Source organism: Equus caballus, chromosome 22, assembly GCF_041296265.1.
Source record: "Equus caballus isolate H_3958 breed thoroughbred chromosome 22, TB-T2T, whole genome shotgun sequence".
Taxonomy (NCBI): Eukaryota; Metazoa; Chordata; class Mammalia; order Perissodactyla; family Equidae; genus Equus; species Equus caballus.
In genome coordinates, this window is record NC_091705.1 from 19164068 (window position 1) to 19186436 (window position 22369).

Consider the following 22369-nt stretch of genomic DNA (forward strand, 5'->3'; position numbering starts at 1 on the left):
ATGTGGCAGCAGGGAGCAGAACTTCCTTCAGCCTTTTTGTGGTTGAATAATATCGTATGGTCTACACCCTTCACCCTGAAGGACAAATATCCCATTTGCTATTGTAGTTTTATTATTGCAAACTAGGAGATACCGAATAACAGAATGTCTCTGTTGTCTAGTTACTCTTCAGGTGATTATGTCAAAAGCAAGATGGTGGTTTTCACGGGAATTTTCCCTAACTTGGCCGGATAGGTGTATTCACTGAGTTTGGCTCCTGGCAGGTTCTGGGGAATGTGGCAGCCCGAGATGCTGGAAATCAGATGTGTAGTAGAGACAGCCACGGGCCTCTTCCATGGGTGGCAGTGAAAAATCTTGGCTTAAAATTCTCAAAGCTAGGAATGGTCTCTGACAGACTTTATGAGGGGAGTCTGGGCTTGATTAAGTGTATAATCATTCATTCATTCATTCACTCATTTATCAAAGGTCCAGAGATGTTTCTTGAGGAAACATTAGCCCTGCTTGATGGCCTTGATTGAAGGCGGGAAATTCTCCTTCTGGGCTAGTCTGGTCTACAGCAATAGCTTCAATGTCTACACGATGCCATGGAAATAACAGACTCACTGCATGTCAGTTGCCTCCAGGAAGGCAAGGACAAGGGTCTTCAGATTGGTTGGAAAGAAGAGGCATCCTCAGGAGGGCTGGAATAAAAGGAGATTCAGGGACATGCAGGAGAAAGGGAGAAATATGGTATTGGCTAGAAAAAGAAACTACTGTCTCCATTCTTATAGCGTTCTCTGGTCTGTGAGTCTTGACAATAGGCAAGGCCACCTGGCACACAGCTGGGAGGGCCTGGAATCTGTGGGGTTCTCCTTGCACGTTGGAGTTGCTGCCTTGGGAAGCTGAGCTGGGGCCTTAAAGAAACCCGAGTGGTCACATTCCATGCGTGGGCAGCCACCGTGAGCAGGGTGATGAGCATGCCTAGTACTCAGAATTTGGCAGCGTGAGGGAATAGGATCTTGCCAGCTTTCTAGAGCACCCACTGAATTACAGCTAATGTTCAGTTTTATGTTAATTAACTCATAATCAGCATAACTCTAAGCCAGGTGTGTTTGCAGTGTATTTGTGTGTGGGAAGAACATTATCTGGCTTAGTTTTAGATCTTCGTTAAGTACGAGCCAAACTAAACCAATTTGCTTGATCATGAAACTCTTTACTTTGTGCCAGCCATGGCGGCATAGTGGCTGGATTCCAGGGGCTGTATCGAGAATGGAAACATTTCTGTTTGCTGTGCAATGAGCACTAGGAGGTAGGCACCCTTGGAAATCCTAAGTGGAGTGGTGAGCAGTGGCCCTGTCTTTTGAGGGCACAGAGCAATGCAGACAATAGTATTTTCATTATGAGAAGCCTGGTGGAGTGTGTGAGTGTGGGGTCCCCACCAGGCCCTCACAGTCCTGGGAATGCCTTTGAACTGTGTCGAGAGTAACACTGGCACATTGCTATGACATTTCTAGAAAGATGTATTATGGGCTGAATTGTGTCCCCACAAAATTTGTATGTTGAAGTCCTAGTCCCCAATACCTCCAAATCCTTCGAAGAGTTTAAAGTTAAGTTAAAATGCGGCTGTTAGGGTGGGCCCTAATCCAATATGATGACTGGTGTCTTTATAGAAAGAGATGAGGACACAGAGACACACAGCAGAAAGACCATGTGAAGACACAGGGAGAAGACAGCCATGTACACGCCAAGGAGAGAAGCGTCAGAAGAAACCCACCCTGTTGATACTTTGATCTTCTGGCCTCTGGAACAGTGAGAAAATACCTTTCTGTTGTTTAAGCCCCCAGCCGGTGGTTTGCTACGGCAGCGCTGGCAGGCGAATAGAGATGACACAGTCATCCGGGAAGGCAGGGGAAGTGGGATCCTGTGAGGTTTTCTGAAGTAATTGGGTTGGGTAAAGATACTGAAAGCAATATCTTTGCCCAAAACAAAGATTAAGACATTGACTTTGTTTTTGTTTTTTTGTTGTTTATATCTAGAGAGGGAGGGAGGAAAGGCGCAGATTTGCCAGGACAGTTAGGGAGAAAAGGCCACCAGCCCCAAGCATGCTGGTGGCCTCCAGCCTGGGGGCTCCTGCAGGGGGTGACCCATACCCTAGGGCTCTAGGGGACCCTGGTTTGATTGGAGGGGGCCATCACCTGTGAATAACCCTTGGGCCCTGGCTGAAGGTCACCCTTGAAATCATGAAGGGGGGCATGTATGGGACAGCGAGCAATGGTCTTGTCCAGAGTAGGGGGCATATTAGACTGAGCTTGCTTTTAGGATTGCTGACTCTTCCTCTAGGTACCACTTGGAGTCAGCCGAGCCCCCGAAGCTGGAGCCCTGCAGAAGATCAGGGGGCGCCTTTCACAGAGGCCAGGAGTTGTGCCCAGTGCCCTAGGCCTGGGACCTCCGAGCCAAACCCTTAAATATCATCACAAAGCCAAGGCAAAGAGTTTCCACAATGTACTTCAGGGAACACGCTATCTGTGTGACCTTGGACCAGTGACAGAATGTCTCTGGGTATCAGGTTCCTAAAATGGGGACCTTATGAGGATCAGACAAAGCCACATATGCCAAGTACTGGGCACGGAGCCTGGCACATGATACACCTTCAAAAACTGTACTCAAGTGTGAGAAAACGCTACAGACAAGATCCCTAACGGCACACTGGCTGGGAGGGTACATACCATTTACGGAATTAAAAAGAATAGTTACTGATCTCTTTCTCATTATAAAAGTAATAGTTGCTCACTGTAAAATTTCTGGAAAATATAACAACAATACAGAGGAAAATAAAAATCATCTGTTATTCACCACCCAGCAATAAAGGCCTCTGTATTTCTGGTATTTTTATTTTCTGTGTATTTCTATGTTTTATTTCTTTCTTTGGAAAAAGAAGGATACATTGCCCTTATAGGTTCATATTCTGATTTTCACTTAAAATTGCATTATACACACTTCCTCATGTAAAGAACAATTCTTCTAAAGCATGCTTTTTAGTTGCTGTGTGGTATTCTATTGCATGAAAGCACTATAATTAAAAAAATTTTAAATTCTGGCTCATTATAATTTTTAAATCAAATTGATGGGCCATCTGTGGCTCTAAGGGTCAGATCTTAGAAGGGAGTGTTAGCAAATTCCCTGGCGGAAGCAAAAAGACTGTTGTCATTTGACTGGTAGGATCCTACGAATCTGAGCACACGTTACAAGAAATTTCTGTAGCACCAGCCACGTTCTAGAGGCTCATCAAAAAGGTGCTGGGGAAGCATGGGTGTATTTGGACCAATTAAATGTGGGGACCTGGGAAGAAGGTAAGGAGTAGCTGCCCAGGGTGGTAAATTGGCTGCAAGGCACCAGTGTGAGGTCTACTGCTTATCTGCCTGGATACACCTCAGAAGGGAGTGAGCCAGAACCAAACGCGACGAGCCCCGGCCTGTCTGAGAACTTGAAAACACTTACATGGCTTGCAATGTTTGTAAAAACTAATGGCTTTATTGCAAAATCCTTCACTGCTTTCTCCTGGCAGCTGTAGGGCAGGCCCTGGAGGAAGAGTCTCAAGGGAGGCCTCCAGCCTGTGGCCACGATAGTTTCCTCAACCTGAATCCAGCCACTGCCTGTGGGGGCCTTGCGTTCATGGGTGTGGACAGCCAGACCCACATGTCCAAGCTCTCTCCAAGACCCCTTCCCCACGTGGCCACCCCTTTGCTACCTCTGGCCATTGAGGTGTGTCCATCTGTGGTCCTCCATGGAAGGTCGGGCAGATAAGAGGCCTGTGCAGGCCCTAGAAGGTGGCTTGGGACCATTTGGCCAGAGAATTCCAACATCCTTAGTACCTGGAATGTGGTCTAGGAAGAGGGGCAGAGTGGCTCTGAATGGAGGCCTGGAAGGGGACCTTTAAAGCCCACAGTGAGGGCAGGGGCCTGCGTCTGAGGGCTGTGCGGAGAAGCCAGTGTCTCAGGCAGAGGGAGCAGTGTGGTCCGGGGGTGCGAGGGCCTCAGAGGCCTAACTTCCTGCCCCATCTGGCCTTGTCTTGGAAATTGTGGGCAATTTCTACTGAGCAAGTCATTCCGTTGAAAGTTTAAGGCAAGTAGGGGCCCTGGGGGAAGGTGTTGCAGCAGGGGTTTGAAACTTCCTCAGAGAGAGTTTCCCCGGGGAGACAACTGACTCTGCTTGGCTCTGAGGGGAGCTCCTGGCCAGCCTCACCACTGCCTGCGGGGGCTTGATTCTGCTGACTGGCCCAGGCGGGCGGATTGTGCTCTGAGAGCAGGAGAGGCAGCATTTAGGCCTAAATCAAGAGAAGGGGAAGACTCGCCACCCCTAAGCCCCACACCCGAGGCTCCTGGGCTTCCCCAAAGTCTTGGCCAGGGTTAGCAGACACGACTTGGGCCTCTAGGTCCTTGTTTCTTAGAGTGTGGCCTGAGGACCGACAGCATCGCATCCCCTGGGAGCTTGCAGAAATGCAGAACCTTGGAGCCCACCTCAGACTTGTGGTCTCAGAACCTGCACTTTGACAAGGTCGTCAGGTGACTCGTGTGCATATCGGAGTTTGAGAAGCGCTGGGTTAGTGGGCTGGGTATCACTCTGGGTTTAGAAGAATCTCTCATGAAGAGTGGGCCTCCGAAGTCAGCTGGGCCTCCTGCTTGGCAGACAGCAAGAGTAAACCACCCCCTTACCCCTCCACTGCCATTCATCCCTAGAGCTCCCACCTCTCTCCTCCTTCTGGAGAGTTCCCAGGGTATGTCCCAGGCAGGTGCTGGGTCTCCCCAACAGCTCTGGGAGTATTTCAGGGCTGGGCAGGCTTCTCTTTCTTTTGCATCTTCCTGGAGAGCAGTGGAGCTCTGTGTGCAATCTCGAGATCAGCAGCATTACCTGGGAATTTGTTAGAAATGCAGATTCTCAGGTCCCACCCTCTGGAGTCAGGAACTCTGGGGTGGGGCCCAGCAACCTGTGTTGGACAAGCCTCCAGGGGTTGCGAGCAAAGCTCAAGTATGAGAACCACGAGGGCCTTGTTCCAGTAAGGTCCACAAAACCAGCACAGCATCATCAAGGAGCTCATGAGAAACGCAGACTCTTGGGCCCCACCCCAGGGCTATGAGTCGAGACCTGCAGATTGGTGAGCACATGCGAGTTTGAGGAGTGCTGCTCCAGGGCAAGAAAGGGGCGCTGACTCTCAAGGAAGGGACAGCTGTACAGAAGCAGAGGTGTACCACGTGGCCCAGGCGTGTGCAATGGAAGGTGTGGCTTCCTGGAGAACAGGGGTTGGGCAGAGGATGAAAATGTAAGGTTAATGCAGGATGAGCTAAATCCTTGGGGAGGAGTTTCGAGGAGCCAGAGAGGCACTCACCTGTCTCAGGTACAAATGAACCATAGGATGCTCAGGTCAACGTGAGGTCCGAGTCTGAGCCCGGGGAAGCTCAGGTTCTGGCCGGGATTAAGCCTCCCACTAGGATGCGAAGCAGTATAGACCCAAATTTCCTTCCAAAGGCAGAGGACGCTTTTTTGGTCTCAGCCTCAGAGGGAGAAGGAAAAACAAAGGTGACACCTGACGATTCTCAGGAAGAACCCTCTGTGAGGGTCAGACATGGTTACTATATGTTGGTCATTTTAAACTGATTTTAAATTTTTTAGTAAAAATTCCTTTAGCTCAACTCACAGGAGTTGGAAGTAACGGGAACACAGGGGCCTGAGAAAAATACAGATGGATTTTGTTCTCTTTAGCCCTCAAAATACCTATGCTTTGAATGACTGAAGTCTTCTCCATGGGCTACTTTTGAGAAATTATGATTGGCAGATAACGAAGAGTTTATTTTTAAATAGTTAGAAGTATGGCCAAAAAGGCAGCCTGAAAATGGTTCTAGAAGTTTTTATGTTAAGGATTAACTTTTGAGTAATTCTTTTAAGACTTTATGTATGTCATTTGTTTTAGTAGTTTTCTGAATGATGGGGTTTCAAGGTGTTGAGTTTCACCTTTTCGTTTTTAATTCTAAGTTGATCCTCTGATGACTGCGGGATATTGGCATTTGCTAAGGAATTAATAAATATTGTGATTTCAACTACTGTCACCTCTGATGATTACTTCCTGCCGTTGGTAAATTTCAGCTGCAGAAGAAGAAAACCTCTGCCCAGGACACCGAGAGCTTCTCAGGCTAGGGCCTCAGGCTTGGGAAGAAGGCAGGAACCGTGTAGAATGAGGAGAAAGATGGTGACAAATGAGAGCGGCCTCCTGGACCGACGTGTTGTTGAATTTCAATCCAGAGAGTGATTGTCACTGGGGCTCCCAGGGTCTGGAGATCTTTATAACCTGATTTCGGGGGGCAGGCTTAAAGTAGGTACTTTAGAGCTTGTTAAGTTTCATTTTAATCAAGAAAATCCCCTATTTCAAATTCCAGGACAGAAAGAAGTTTCCAGAGTACAAGGACTGTCTTCCTCTGCTGCAATAGTGGCTTGGCCGTTGACCTAGTGCCAAGCACACTTAGGTACTTGCGGAAAATCGAGGAAAAAAGGACAGGGCAGCAGAGATCAGCTGGCGTGTGGCTGGGAGTAAGGCGGAGGGCAGTGTCAGGAGGGGGGACGTGAAACATTGGCCATCAGAGGCGGTGTGGGGACTGAAGGGGCCACTCTGCTCAGATTAACCCCCAAATTGACCTTGCCAACCCAGGGCTCCACAGTGAATACAACTGCGAACTCCATGGAAGATGCTCATCTTAGCTCCTGTTTAATTTTAGTCAGATACTAACATTTATAAATTTTTTATACAACAAAACAAGTACATGCAAAGTTACAAATATAGAAAATATAAAGTACATGCATATTTCAAAGACCACTTTGGATCTTCATACAAAACTATTCAGTGCACGCTGTAAGCCTAAGGACCACGAAAAAGGGTTTCCCACAAATCAGGTTATTTAGTACCTTACAAAAACAGGTAACGCATTAGATACTTCAGATGTTAACTGCTCTAACCAAAATGTCTAGGTTTGTCATATGCAATATATATATATATATTTTTTTTTCCATAGAATACCTGCACAGTGCAAGCCAATAACATTGCAGAATAGTAATATATATCTGCGAGGTGACAATATTGAACATCCAGGGAATAATTTTACTTTACTTAAATAACAGTAACAAAACTTTTTCCCCCCTAAGTGGATCATATTTCTGTCATCTCCAACCTAAGATTTTTTTTTTGATTCCTCCCCTATTCTTTGACTCAAAAGCCAATTACAGAAACTAAAGACTGAATCTAATTCTGGTTTTTGATGATCATGAGACAGCAATGAAGAAATGCAAGCATTTCTTTTCTTTGTACACTAGTCATTTTCTTCATTCCATAATCCTCTATAACAACGGTGTTTTTACAGCTGCAGCTCCCTCTGTTAAAATCTCCTAGCTTCACCGAAACAACGTCAAAATCATCCAGCTTTCTAAACAAAGATTTGCTCCAGTGTCCAGAAGTAATTTAATTTTTTACTGTCTTAATTATCTATAGTTTAATTATTTATAGTTTACTAAAGAAAGGAATGCCACATGTAGGTGCTTTAAACATCCAGAACGGGAGCTTGCCTCCAAGGGCACCACTCCCAAATGTTGGATTTTTTTAGTCCCAGAAGCCTAGTTGCGTTCATTCCCTGTGAAAATGTCCTCTGCCCAGAGGTCTAGTGCTGCACGAATACTCACTCTCAATGCAAGAGCTGCTGTGCAGCCCATCCTGCAAAATGCAAACTGTCACAGTTCTCTGTAGACACAGGGCACACGCTCTCCAGCTGGCTGAGCCTGGGCCCAAGAACTAAGGATTTCTAGTTTTTTTTTTTTTGAATGGGTATCATGTGGCCTCCTTTTAAGTTTGGCAGAAATGCTGTTTAGACAGGAAAACTCAGTCAGGTTTTCTTAAAACGGATGAGAAAATTTCTTCGAATTGCTACAAAATCACTGCTAAGATGAGGCATTAGTGTACTGAGCTTTAGCTGGAAGAAGGAGCTGGAAGTATTTAGGTAAAGGTATTTGAAGGCTGTTTTGAGAACTGTTTTACCCTCAATCTGTTGCACTAGACAAAAAGATAAGCCTAGCTCAACCAATGATTATTTGCTGTTACCCTCTTCCCAGCCCAGCACTGGCCCACGAAGGACTCATTCAAACAGGGCTTGAATAAATAGCATCCGGGGTCTGCTCTGCATTCCCCAGTGCCCATCAGTGCCAAGCGTATTAGCCTACGGGTGAGAAGAGAGAAGCAAGGAGACACCACCACTGAAAGGGCCGCAGGTAGACAGCCCTTCCCCAACCCGGTAAAGAAAGATTGAGAAGATGGTGAAACAGGAAGGCCATCCTCATCCCACTATCAGGAAAATGAGGAAAGAGATGAGGAGGACCACAGGCGGGGAGGAGAAGAGGACCACGCTCGCCCCTCTTTGTTGAAAAGCCTCGTACTCTTTCTGGTACTGGGTGATGCACATCTGCTCCACCACGCGCTCCATGATCTTGACGTCGGTCTCGGTGAAGTTCTCCCCCTTGGTGGTGGTGGTGACCGTGTGCTGCTTGACCGTGATGTTGACGCAGTCGTGCACAAAGTTGTTCTGGTTGCTGTACTCACTTACCGGCCTGTAGTACACTTGGTTGGGGTAACGGTACATGTTTTCACGATAGTAACGGTCCTCATAGTCATTGCCAAAATGAATGAGGGGTCTGCTCATGGCACTCCCCAGCATGTAGCCGCCGAGGCCCCCAACCACTGCCCCAGCTGCCGCAGCTCCTGCCACATGCTTCATGTTGGTTTTTGGCTTACTGGGCTTGTTCCACTGACCATGGGAGCCACCTTGACCCCAGCCTCCACCACCATGGGGCTGTCCCCAACCACCACCATGCGGCTGACCCCAGCCACCACCATGGGGCTGACCCCAACCACCACCATGGGGTTGACCCCAGCCGCCACCGCCCTGGGGTGGGTAGCGGTTGCCTCCAGGACTGCCCTGCCCGGGGTATCGGCTCCCCCCAGTGTTCCATCCTCCAGGCTTCGGTCGCTTCTTGCAGAGCCCCACGTCACTCCATGTGGCCACAAAGAGAACCAGAATCCAGCCGCCTACGTGGCTTTTCACCATGATGACTTATCTGCAAAATGAAGAGGGTGTCAGTGTCCTACGTTTACAGTGAGACCACTTCACGTTGGCTGCATAAGGAATGAACGCACAGCAGTGGCATCAGCACCTGGTCATAAAGGCATGTCACACTCTGCACTTCTCTGCAGCACTCATGACAGAAGAGTCGTAAGGAGAAGGTTAACACAACTCTTTCTCCTTCTCTAAGGACAAACTGGATCTTAAAATAATTTCTGGCTCTGTTTCCTGGAAACTTGATAAAGGTGGAACGCCACCAATGTTGCTTATGGTAAAAATAACCTCTGATTGATACATTGCACCTGGACTGGAAGGAGCTGTAAACACCTTGGGGGGCTTGCCACGGCTTCCAGCTTCTTGAGAACCGTGATTATTGCAACCAGGCACGTCCTTGCAGGGACCCTGGAAGCTGTGCCCATTGGGCTGTCAAAAGGGATACCAGTTCCGGGGGGGGGCCTGGGGCTTCTACGCCGGGGTGACCCATGACCCACCAATGTGGATCTCAGTCCCTTGCACCTGAGCATTCACTCACGGAGGGTGGGGTGGAGACAAGTCCCTGGCTGCGGGTGGACTGCCCTGAGGACACTGGTGTGGCCCCTGTGGAAGCCTCGTGAGTCTAATGTCGTTAGGAAGACCCCGAGACGGGCGCTGTGGTAATGAGAGAACTTTCCAAACAGCCTGCTCCTGTCTTCCTTTCTCAGCGGACGGAAGCAGGGGACGAGTCTCTTGTTTGCTGCCGTCTCCTCAGGGGCTAGAGCAGGGCCTGGCACCGGGCAGGCCCACAAAAGATACTTGTTAAGTGAAGGAGTTAATATCCCCTGAACAGATAAATGCCGGTAAGAATTTCCTCAAAGGAACACAATTTTTTTTCAAAACAGGAAACACGCAGGATTTTGCAAGCCCACTTATAAATTCATCTTTTTCTCTATAGACAAACAGACAAATGGGGCTGCCCAACGTGGGGTAAGAATGGCTATGTCACAAGAGGTGCAGTTACTCACTCAGTTTTAGTTCAGCATTTAATGGTTTATGAATGACTTGTTTTCTCCTAAGTTTTGGTACAAAAGAAACATATCTTATATAAAAGGGCTAGCATAGTCTAGGAATAAACAAACAAATCAAGTACCCAGGATGATAATTTATGCCCCTCTGCAGAGTGTACATTCATCAAATTAAAAAATCTCCTTTCTGACTGAAGATCTCACATGCCCTGGGCACTCAGTTCCAAGGGCAGAGATCAAAGACACATAGTGAAATGATTATTAAACAGTGTCTACTGTAGCTCACATGGAACCACACACTCCAAAATATCATCACGTGCCGTAAAAACCAAACATGGCATATCCTCTAACACTGATGTTAGTCTTATCCCCAGCACTGGGATTATCTCCAAATAAAAGTGGCATCAAATATGAGAAAATTATTCTCCATAACCTTCAGAGACAAAGACTAAATGGGATAATACTCAGAGGAAGAAGAATGATTAAACAAACAAATGAGTTAGCATCCTGTTTATGTTTCTACTATCTTTACTGAAATGTTTTGGTGGTCTTAAGTGAACATAAATATATTCAAAAGTTACAAGCCTAGTTAAACTGCTCAGATCATGCCAATTAGGATTTTTGGAGGCTCTTTTGGGTAGGGGTGAGAGGGCAGGGTCCTGGGACATGCTCACTGGCCTCCTCCTTGCGCCCACGTCTCCTGGCACCCTGGTCTTCTGCAGGCCTGTGTCCCTGACCTATGCTCCATTTGCTCAGCTCTTGGCCTTGTTGCAGCTCATACTTCTGCTCACACACTTCCAGAAACGGAACTAGGAGACAAGCGCCCCAGTCAGTAACTCCCAAGCCCAAGGGGTTTTATGTCAACACTTCTTTCGTTCACCCCAATGAGCCGAACCCAGCCAACAGCCTGGAGTTATTCTTGAATTTTCTCTCATAGCATGCAACGAATCTATCAGCAAATCTTATCAGCTCTATCTTAAAAATGAATCCTAAATCCCCAAACCTCTCACATGTCCCAACACCCCCGTGGTAGCTGAAGCCCCCATCACTTCTCACCTGATTCCTACAGCAGCCTCCAACCAGCCTCGCTGCTTCTCCTCTGGCCTCCACTGTGTGTTCCCCACACAGCAGCCTGAGACAGGCTTCTAATAAGCAGGTCACACTGTGCCTCTCCTTGATGCTCAGGATAAGACCCAAAGTCCTGACCATGCGGGCTAGGCCCCATGTGACCCGGCCCCACCCTGCGCCTCAAACCCAACAAACACTTTCGCAACTTGGGGCCTTTGCACTTGCTGTTCCCGGGGCCTGAAGGCTCTTCCCCCCGTTACTTACATGGCTCAGGACTGCTCTAACGTCCTCTCAGAAGGGCTGTCCACGCCACTCCAGCTAAGTCAGCAGTCCTGTCCCCCTCCTTACCCTGGTTCATTTTTCTCCAGACCAGCGATGCCAACTTGACATCTATTCTTTCCTGTCTGCTTACTGTTCCTCTTCTCCAGGGAAGTGTACGCTCCCCCGGGTGTGGGGAGAGAGTTTTATTTTGATCTCAGAAGTGTCCCTAGTGCTTAGACACAGTGCCTGACTCACAGACACGCAAAACAAATGCCGAACGAATGGATGAGCGTGACAACATCTGTAATACAGCCTAAGAAATAACCAAACTAAAGTCACAATGGATATCTAAAGTGAACCATATTTTCAAAACATTCTTTTCTGCAATGGCCAGCCGTCTAACATCCACAGTTTGGTTAAATGAACATTTATTTCATGTGCCGTCCACTATGGCAGACTCTGGCCGGATGGAGATGTTATCTGAAACGGTCAAGGAGGGAGGAAGAAGGGCTTGCAAGGGGAGTGAGTAACACTGAGTTGGGCTTTGAACACACCTCGTTCAAGGTCCTAAGAGTTACAGCTCTGTAAGCTCATGCAGACACACGAGCAGCTGACGGTACCACACGGTAAAGGAGGCACAGAGAGGGGCTCGGTCCTTGGGGAGCCGGGCATAGGAGGGGAATGGGGCCACAGAGCATTCAGAGTGGAGACGGTGAGAGAGAGCACTGGCAGATCTGCGGGCCCCAGGGGGTTTCATGGAAGTGGAGCTTCGGCGTGCAGTGGAGAGGCAGGCGGGGGTCAGGTAACAAAGGGCCTCAGAAGCAAGGTGAGCAGACACCTGACTTGCTCAACATGGTTTACAGGTTTTGTTCCTGTGCAAATATTAATAGTGCCCCTTTCATTCTCAAGGCTGTCCCAGTCCGGATTGCTGGGTTATATGGTCAGCCTAATTAGAAGGCGTATGAAGTAGTCTGGACCTGAGGGCACTGAGGAGCCACTAAAGAGTTCTGGGTTCCCTTTTGGAAAGAACATTGTGGAGAATGGACTGAGGACTGTGTGTGTGTATGTGTCAGGATGCAGAGAAACTAGTCCCAAGGCTACTTCAGTCGTCAAAGTACAGGATGGCGGCCTTGGCCAGGGGTAGGAGAGTAACGGGTGGTTTGATTTAGAAGGTGGCTTCTGGAGGGCTTGGGGTTTGAGTGGAAGACGAGAGATGGGAAGAGCTGAGGTGGCGCCTGGGTTTCTGGATTGGGCAACTGTGTAGACAGAACACAGAAGGTGGAACAGGTCTGGAGCGAAATAAATGAGGGGTTTGGCCTTGGCAACACTGTCATCAAGCTACATGTGGGACAAGTGATACCAGTAGGCAGTTAGCTCGGTGCGTCTGGAGTTGAGGAATGACCACGGACTGGAGATACCGGCACAGGGCATCAGAGACACAGGCATGTGTCGCTGGTCAGTATTTCATTAAAATTGAATTCTGGATAAAGTTGGATAATCGTAGAATATATTAAGACAAGATCATTTTAAAATCAGTTGAGAACAACAAATCAACATTTAATTAAGAAAAGTATTGGGGCCGGCCCCGCGGCCAAGTGGTTAAGTTTGCGCGCTCTGCTTCTGTGGCTCAGTGTTTTGCCGGTTCGGATCCTGGGCGTGGACATGGCACCACTCATCAGGCCATGTTGGGGCGGCGTCCCACATACCACAACTAGAAGGACCCACAACTAAAAATACACAACTATGTACTGGGGGGCTTTGGGGAGAAAAAGGAAATAAATAAAATCTTAAAAAAAAAAAGAAGAAAAAGTATTAAAAATAGCAATTACATTTTGAAGTAGAGAATCATTTCTAAAGATAGGAGGGGCTCAAAACTTACAAGAGATCTTGGAGAATTTCTTTCTGTTTGTGATAAAATTAGGAAGATCTTATATCATTAATCTAAACCCGTCACTCTATAAATTAGGCTACCAGGGTTCAGGAAGGTCAAGTGAGAAATCCGTGACTACAGCGTCAGTTAGTGAAATTTCTGGGAATAGACACTGGCTTTCTGAATCCCAGGCTATGCTATGACACTAGTCATATAAGATACTCTCTGGGAATGTCAGACTTAATCCTCCGGTACATTTCAAAACATTAAGTATCTGATAAAGGTTAATACCTACATATCACTAAGAAAAATGCTCTTAGCAGACTAGGAATAGGAGGAAACTCCCCTAACTTGATAAAGGTTATATAATAAAAACAGCAAACATACTCAATGGATAACCCCTGAGTGCATTCCCTTTAAGATCAGAAATAAGACAAAAGTGTCCATTGTCACAGGACTGGAGGTCCCGTCCAAAGCCATTTGCAAAGACAAAGAAGTAAGTGGTGCAAGAACTGCAAGGAAGGCGCTCCAGCTGTCATCTGCAACGACTGTGATCATATACATAGGAAATCCAACAGACTCGACAGGTAACACAAGACCCAGGGCGAGAGTTCAGTAAGGCTGTGGGATACAAGATCAGCCTACAAAAGTCAACAGCATTTCTCTATACCAGCAGTAATTGACTAGAAAAAAAGTTTTTTTTAAAATAAGATATTCACAATAGCAATCAAAACTGTAAAATATCTAGGAACGGCCTTAACTGAAAAAAGAAAGAAAGAAAGAACGAAAAAGAAAAAGACTGGGAGAAAAAGTTTTAATCTCCAATAAAGAACGTAGAAGATGATCTGATAAAATGGAAAGGCAGTTCATGGTCTTGACTGGTACAACTGAGCATTACAAAGATGCCAATTACCCTCAAATGAACATATAATTTCAATAAAATGCCAACCAAAATTCCAGTTGGACTTTTTGAGAAGTTCAATAAATTCGCAAGGGGAAAGGAATGTCCATGAATAGCAAACTCAACCTTAAAAAGGAAGAGTAAGGGGTTGGCCTGGTGGCACAGCGGTTGTTTGTGCATTCTGCTTCAGCGGCCTGGGGTCCACTGGCCTGGATCTTGGGGGTGTGTCTATGCACTGCTTAAGAAGCCATGCTATGGCAAGCATCTCGCATATAAAGCAGAGCAAGATGGGCACTGATGTTAGCTCAGGGCCAATCTTCCTCAGCAAAAAGAGGCAGCTTGGTGGTGGATGTTAGCTCAGGGCTAATCTTCCTCCAAAAAAAAAAAGGAAGAGAAAAGAGGAGGGCATCTGCCATATCAGACATTAAATGCTACTACAAAGCCATTGTAATAAAGACTGTATGGTAAAAGTCTAGGAAAACAGAATGGCAAGTTCAGAGACAAACCCTTGAATATAAACTCTAGTAGGGACTTGATATATGATAAAGCGGGCACCACAGATCAATGGAAAAAGGAAGGTTTGTTTAGTAGACACTTCTGGGAAACTGGAGAAAAACAAAACTGGATCCCTAATACACGTGCAAAAGCAGACTCCAGATGGATTACAGACCAACTGTGAAAGGTACAGTGCAGCACGAGAAGAAAATACAGGTAAATGCCTTTGTGACCCGGAAGAGTGGAGGAAGGACTTCCTAAACAGAAAGCACAAACACGAGGCAAATAATTGAAGAATTTTATTACATAAAAATTAAGGATTCTTGTTCAACAACTACAAAGAACACCAAAGACAAAGCTATTAGAAAGAGCCCACAATGGTAAACAAAAAACATGTGTAGTATCTAAGACCGACAGAGGATTCATTTCTAGAACCTACTAGGAATTCTTGCAAAGACAGTAATTCCCACAGAAAAATGGCCAAAAGATACAAACTGATAATTTACAGATGAGGGAAAGCCAAAAGGGCACGAAAAAAATATTAAAAATCACTAAGAATTAGAGAAAATGAGACCAAAAAAAAAAGATATATCACTTACACTTATCAGGCTAGCTGAAAAAAAGAAAGTTGGCTAATGGAGGGGAGGGATGTGGAAATAAAGGAAACCGCATGACTATCCAAGGAGTGTGGGTAATGTAATTGAATATCAAGCATGAAAATAAATTAAATGATTATTCAATTCAAAAGAGAAGAAAACAGAAAAAGAAAATTTCAAAATAAAGGGTCATAGTTATAAAGAAAGAAGTAACAGAAATGAAAGCAGAATTTAATAAATAAAACCCAGAAAAATGTGGAGTTTCTAAATAAAATCAAGAGTTGCTGGAAAATATAATATGCACACAAACACGTATCATTGGAAACACAACAGCTCTATTTTGGGAAAGAGAAAGGGAAATAACCTTCGAAAAAGAAGGTTTTAAAAGGGTAAAAACTTACTAGAAACAACTTTGTTTTATGAATTAAACACCTGAGTGAGATGGATTGCTTTTCTACTATGTAAACTACAAAAATCGACTTTAGAATTCATTTGACAAATCTTCATAGAATCACTAGTATGCACCAGTTTTTAAAGAAATAGAAAACTTGAACTGACCAATAACCAGAGATGAAACGGAGACAAAACGTTGTCAAAAATTATATATTTCGTATAACGTAATGTTTACTGTACAATAACTTATTGATTCATTCAACAAATATTTAAGTGTCTTCTAAGGTTCTTGCATCGTGCTAGAGGCTGAGGACTCAATGGTGAGTAAGATATTTAGCTTGGTGGGTTCGAGAACCAAAAGGACCTAAGTGTCTGGAGCCTAAGACAGAGAGCAAGTGGCCTGATGAGATCAGAGCAGGTGAGCGCCAGATCCCGAGGGCCTCAGTGGCCAGAAAGAAAGTCTCCCTTTGATTCTGCATACAGTGAGGAGTCGTTAAAGGGCCTCAGGAGAGTACCACGACAGGACTGTTTTTACAAAGCTCACCCAGACTGTTGCATAAAGAAAATTTAGGGGGCCAAGAAAGGAAATGCGGGGACCAGTTAGGAAGGGTCTGAAGGAAGATGGAGGTGTGGGCTGGGATGGTTACAATGCAGCCTGGGAACTGTGAATAAATGAGATGTGTTTTGCAGAAAGAACCAATTAAGACTTGCTGTTAGAGTGGATGGAGAAGTGACAATTGCCCAGGTCTGCGGCTTTCATAACTAAGCAGATGGCAGTGAGAGCATCTACTGAAGTAGGGGAAACTGGTGGAGGGCCATGCTTGGGAGAGGAAACCAAGAGTTTAAATTTGGACCCATGAACTTGGCTACAACTATGAGACATTCCAGCAGGAGTATCAATTTAGGCAATTGTTTTAGGAACCTGGAACTCAGCAGAGATAAACATTTGGATGTCTTCCTGAGAAGGAGCGTTTATAGCTAAGGGGATAAAGGGTCGAGATTCAAACCCCAGTATTTAGAGTGCAGGCCTCAACACTGTTGACCACCCAGCCTCCATGAATACAGGTGCCAAAATCCAAAACAAAATACTACCAAACTGATTTTAACGGTTTAGTAAAAGAATACACTGCGACCAATAAGGATTATTTTAGGAATACAAGGATGGCTCAGAAATCAGGAACTCTATTAATAGGGTAAGGGGAAAAAAACCCCTAAGATTCTTTCCAGATGTTGAAAAGTTTTCAGTGAAAATCAACATTCCTAATTTTTTTAAGTTTAAATTGTTAAAAAAGGTTTCTCTAGAACTAGAAGGATAGCTCCTTTCCATCACGGCTGGCATTACAAACACAGCCCACACCCTACCTTAACGGAAAGAGGAAAGGCATTCTCATTAATGTCATGAACAAGACAAGGATGCAAGCAATCACTGTTATTTTAGATGGTTCTGGAAGTTCTAGCCAAGTATAATTTTCTATCTGGAAAATCCAGGAAAGCCACCCAAAAATGTCTTAGAATAAATAAGTGAGTTCATGTGGGTGGCCATTTTTGAAATCAATATATAAAAAAACCAGTGAGTTCCCAAATCAGTTGTAATTATTTATAAGGTTTAGTGTGGAAAAAACATTCCACTCACAATGGCAATAAAAAATTAAAAATATCTAGGATTTAACTTAAAAATAGATAGTAGGACTTACATGAGGAAAGCTATAACATTTTACTGAGGCGTAAAGGAGACTGGAAAAGAAAGATGTACACATTTTTTGGTTGGGGAAAACCAATACTGAAAGATACCAATTCACCTGCAAATAACCCATAAAGTCAACATAATCAGTCAGAATTCAAAGGAGATTTTAAAGAACCTGATGAAATGATACTCAAAATTAAGAAGACTGGAGAAATTAATGAACAGGAAGAAAATCTAGGGCACACTTGGCCTGCTAGGTGTTAGAACGCATTGTAAAGCTACAATAAACAAGATCATGTACATTGGTGCATGAGCAGAATGGCAGAGCAATGGAACTAGAAAGAAGGTACAAAAAAGATCCACAGATTACCCCATTCATCCTATTCCCATTTATACATAGGGACTGAGAGGAGGAATTCTCAGTTCTGGTAGGAACTTGCCCAATGGTCGTGTGCCAGGGGCCAAACTTGTGATACTCAGAACATGTTACAACTTGAAACATAATTGGTGAAATGGGAAAGTGGCACCAAACAGCCCCCCGTATCCCCCACCGCTCCCCTCTCGGCGAAAACTTCCTGTCTTTCCTGAGCTAAGTAGAACTCATTTGTCCTATTTTAATCTTTTTGAGATCACTGCCCCTTAAAGAATATGATGCAAACAATACAAAAGTTTGCAAAACATTTTGGGGTAGGGGGTTTTCACTGGTACCCTGTGGCCCAGCCCCGGTTTGAACAGGGCAAAGGACCCGAACCTGGTCCATCATCAGAATGACCTGCCGTGCTGTTTCCAGCAGCAACACTGCTGGAGCCTCTCCAGGCCCACAGCCTGGGAGTGTCTAGCGATGGGATTTGGGAATCCATAAAAGCTTCCCAGGAAATTGCACTGCTAGCTAGGCTGCAGAGCTGGGCCCTCAAAAGTACAACACTTAACATTTATAATGCTTTTCATAAAAGGGCATACCTCCTTTTGGAACGATCACATAATATTATAACAGCAATAAGTAGAATATAGTAGGAGAAAAAGGATTAACAAACTGAGAAAAAAATTCTCCTGCCTGTAAGCAGTGCTGCACACGCTAATCACCCAAGGATTCTTTCATAACGCTGCGCCCATCACCGGGTTAGATACAGGCACGCTGTGAATGGCTAATGCGTATGTAGCAGTTCACAGCTGATATAGTTACCTTGGAAGAGGAAATAAGATCCGAAAAGGGAGAATGGATAGGTAAGTTAAAACCACACAGCTTAGAAAACCTTTCACCTGATAAAACCTTTCGTCACTTGGTTGATGGTCACCTTCCCCGTTAATTTGGTGCAGAAATGTTTATGTTATTTGTTTTATTAATATTATTTTAAAATGGTTGCTTCCTTACCATAATTCAGCACTATTCTAGAGAAAGCTATGGCCCTTTCCCTGCAAAATGAAGCTGATTTTACAGGAAAGGATGACGCAAAGGTGTGAGTTACATATATAGACTCAAGTGGCCTCCAGAGCAGTGGCTTGTAATCACAGCCCTTCCCCGACCCTTACTTTCTGTGACAGTTGGGGACTTTCAACCATTACAAGACCAAAGAGATTCCACAGGGTACGTACATCTGTGTGGCTCAGCTAAGCTGGATTTGTCTCTGGGAAGACAGAATGCTTCGGCTTGGCTGAAACTGCTCAGTTTTCAAATATATTCAGGAGGCCTTGAAAACTACAACAAAGAAAAAACCAGAATTGATAAATAAATCTAAGAACGGCTTCTTTTAAAAAAACCCTAATATATAAATTACTAAACCACTAATAAATCTATTCAAGAAAAAAATGAGACAATACTTGAAAAAATGAGGTCAGCTAAAAAAGCAGCACCAATCTCTCTTTTCATACACAGAAAATTGAGTCCCTTTTGTTTACAAAATTGAGACCTGTGAATTGTTTTAAAAATTACATTATTTACAAAAGCAACACGTCAACAAAAAGAAAATTAAAATCACCGGTCATTTCTATTAAAACTTCAGTTTTATTCTATTAAATTTCATTTTTGGTGCCTTTCCTTTTGGAGCTTTCACACATGCATTCAGGTATGAGTAAGTAGATAAAGTCTAGTAACTTGCACTTTGACTTGCCAGTTTTTTTCTCCCCAAATCATGACTTTTGATGGTTACATAATGTTCCTTTCAGTTAATGTGTCATGATTCTCTTAGCTGCTGCCCTGCTGTTATACATTTAGGCTGTTTCCCAGGTGGGTCTAATTTTAGATCATTGTCCCCAGCATATGTGCCTGCATATGGCTTTCTTTTTCCTTGTTTATTTCTTCCATTGCCAGTGAATTCCCAGAAGTGGAGTTTCTGGGTCATGGCTTTCCAGCTTCTTAATGCATCACCAGATCACTTTACAAAAAATTTGCACTGATTCACAAAGTCCTCACCGGGGTGTGACTAGGAAGAGAAAAAAGGTATACCTCCAAAGGTCAGATTTATGTAGATGGTTAAAATGAATCCCGGCAACAAACTCCGGAAGTAGGTATCATTTCCTCTATTTTATGAATGGATAAAAGGAGGATTAGGAAAGTAGATGACCTGTTCAAAGTCCCAAAGTTAGCTGCAGAGCCATTTTTCTAATCCCAAAACCCTGCCACCTCCCCAGATGACTGAATATGCAAATTTCAGGGCAACCTTCCAGTAGGGGTTGCTGTTACTATTACTATTACTTTTGTTGTTTTTGCTATTAGACATAAAATTATAATCCAGTCTTGCTAGAATTTGTATTTTATTTTGTCAATGATTTGTTTCACCATCTATCCATTATAATCTTGTTATTTTCCTTTCACGAGTATGGAAGCCTTGTGTCAGATACAAATAATATGCAAATCACAGAAAGCTCTCTGCTTTCTTTGCCTTTCTGGTTAGTTCTTTTTCATTGTAAGAGCTTCTCGGTGTTTGTGTAGGCAAAATCCTTCTTTTTCATTGGTGATTTTTTTCTTTTTCAAATCTGAGAGTTAATTTTCCAGAGGTCTCGCATTTTAATTCAATTTTTTGTTCCTATTTTTTTCTGATAATTTGATTTGTAAAAATCTTTAATCCTATTCTACCTGGAGTTTTAAGTAAGGAAAAGGGAAACAACTCAAACGTGCAGCACGTCGGGAACTGCTTATTAAACCGATGCTCTAAGTTCAAGGAGATATCGCGGCCACGGGGATACTGATGGAGGCCACCGGATAATCTGGATCAGGGCGGTGAAACCGCACTGTGTCGTGTATGAATCTGGAGACGAGTAGACTGAAAACCAGAAAGCAGTGGCTTAGGGATGGTGAGGGTGGATATGATGGTGGTGGGTTTACGATTTAAAAAATCTACTTGCTATAGCTACTCCAAAGAGAAAAGGAAAATACCGGAAAGGGACAGTAGGAATGGATTTCTCCCCATTGTTTAGACAAACGTGAAGGCGCCTCCTGCACAGGTCGGGGAGGCTGATTGACCGAGGGGCATCCCCCCGCCGGGACCCCTCCCTCGGAGCCCCACCGAGGGCTGAGTTCTCTCTTTCCACAGGGACAGGAAAGAAAGTGAAAAGCGAAGCCTGCGGGTCTGCCACACCTGGGGCCAGCAGGAGAGCCTCTGTCCCGGCGGCTTGGACGCCCCAGGCCCGCGAGTGGACGGCCAGGCCGCCCGAGACCCCTCCCAGGCGGTGGCCAGAGTCCCGCTGGCGGCGGCCTCCTCGGGGACGGCGCTGGCCGCGCGGATGGCAGCCGTGGACAGCAGCCGTGGATGGCAGCAGGCTCCTCCTGCTGGGAGGAGCGCGGCGGCGGCCCCCAGGTCCCCGGGACTCCTACCCCGCCGAGGCCCCGGCCCCGGGCGGGCGCCCGCTCCCTCCGCCCCGCCCCGCGCACCCTCTGGGTCTCGGGAGGCGCCGGCCTGGCCCAGGGGCGTCCCCGTCCCTGTCCCCGGCCTCCGCCCGCCGGCTCCGCGGGGCGGCCAGCAGGAGGGACGCCGGGAGCCCGCGGCCCAGGCGGCTCTCCCCCCCGAGCGCCCCAGCGAGCCACTGGCTTCCCCGGCCCGGGGCCCCTCTGCGCGCGACTCGCCCCTGCGGCTCCCGCCTCGGCCACGCGTGAGGGCAGTGGGGGGACGGACAGACCCCTCGGCACCACCTACGTCCCTCCCGGGGGGCTCGGCCAGCCGCGCCCCCGCTCCCATGCCGAAAAGAAGGCATCAGAATGGCAAAACAAGCGGCGTCATCCCCAAACTCGAGCAGCCCGAGCCCGCCGCGCCCCGCGCCCGACAGGAAGCCCCCGTCCCTCCCCACGGTCAAGGTCTGCCCCCACCAACCCGGCCCCACGGCACGGGCTCTCGCTCTCGGTCACCGCGGCCCCCCGTGGCCCCCAGCTCTCAGGTCCTCTGCCCCCGCCCCCGCCCCCGCTGGGCATGTGAAGGCGACAAGGCTGTTTACCTGCCTCCGGAGGACGGGAGCAGCCCGCAGCGCCGCAGCTGTCAGCGACTGGCGCCGAGGGCCCGCGACGCGCGCGGCCGGGGAGGCGCGGCGGGGGCCGGGAGGCGGGGAGGGCGGCCGCGGCGCCGCGCGGAAGTCAGCGCGGGGACCAATTACCACGCGGCCACGCGCACGGGCGGGCGCACCTGCGGCCGGCGGCAGGAGCTGATGTTAAAGGATGCTGCCAAGCAGGGCCGGGAATCTGAGTCACAGGAAAAAACGCGTTGGGATTCGCTTAAACACTTGCATCAGGAGATACCGCCTCCCTCTGTCATCACTCCCTGACGTTGCTCATTGACTATAAAAATCATCTTTAAAGGGAAATTCGGCCCAAAGCCCCAGGTCCCCCGTTACATAATGGAGAAAATGAAAGGTTAGGGAATGAGAAGGCAATTTCTGGAACTTTCTTGGTAACCAGAAATTTCTAGAGGGAAAAATTTTGCTAGCCTGGATGAAGCCCAGGATTTATGAGTTTTCATATAAATCCTTAAAATTTGAGGCCTACTAA

At 46.4% G+C, this 22369-nt stretch overlaps 1 protein-coding gene and 1 long non-coding RNA gene across 4 annotated transcripts; one reads left to right on the forward strand and one right to left on the reverse strand.

Moving 5' to 3' along the window:
• The first annotated feature begins 1649 nt into the window (after window positions 1–1649).
• Window positions 1650–2736, forward strand: LOC102148268 (uncharacterized). Its single transcript, XR_289238.3, has 2 exons — window positions 1650–1788; window positions 2320–2736. It is a non-coding gene; the product is annotated as an uncharacterized lncRNA (long non-coding RNA).
• Window positions 2737–6709: 3973 nt separating this feature from the next.
• Window positions 6710–22150, reverse strand: PRNP (prion protein). Of its 3 annotated transcripts, XM_023625924.2 has the most exons (3): window positions 21823–22150; window positions 18991–19093; window positions 6710–9123 (listed from the first exon to the last, which is right to left on the reverse strand). In XM_023625924.2, exon 3 carries the CDS (start codon window positions 9111–9113, stop codon window positions 8346–8348), a length of 768 nt encoding a protein of 255 aa, XP_023481692.2. In that variant the 5' UTR covers window positions 9114–9123; window positions 18991–19093; window positions 21823–22150; the 3' UTR covers window positions 6710–8345.
• Between the last annotated feature and the right edge of the window lie 219 nt (window positions 22151–22369).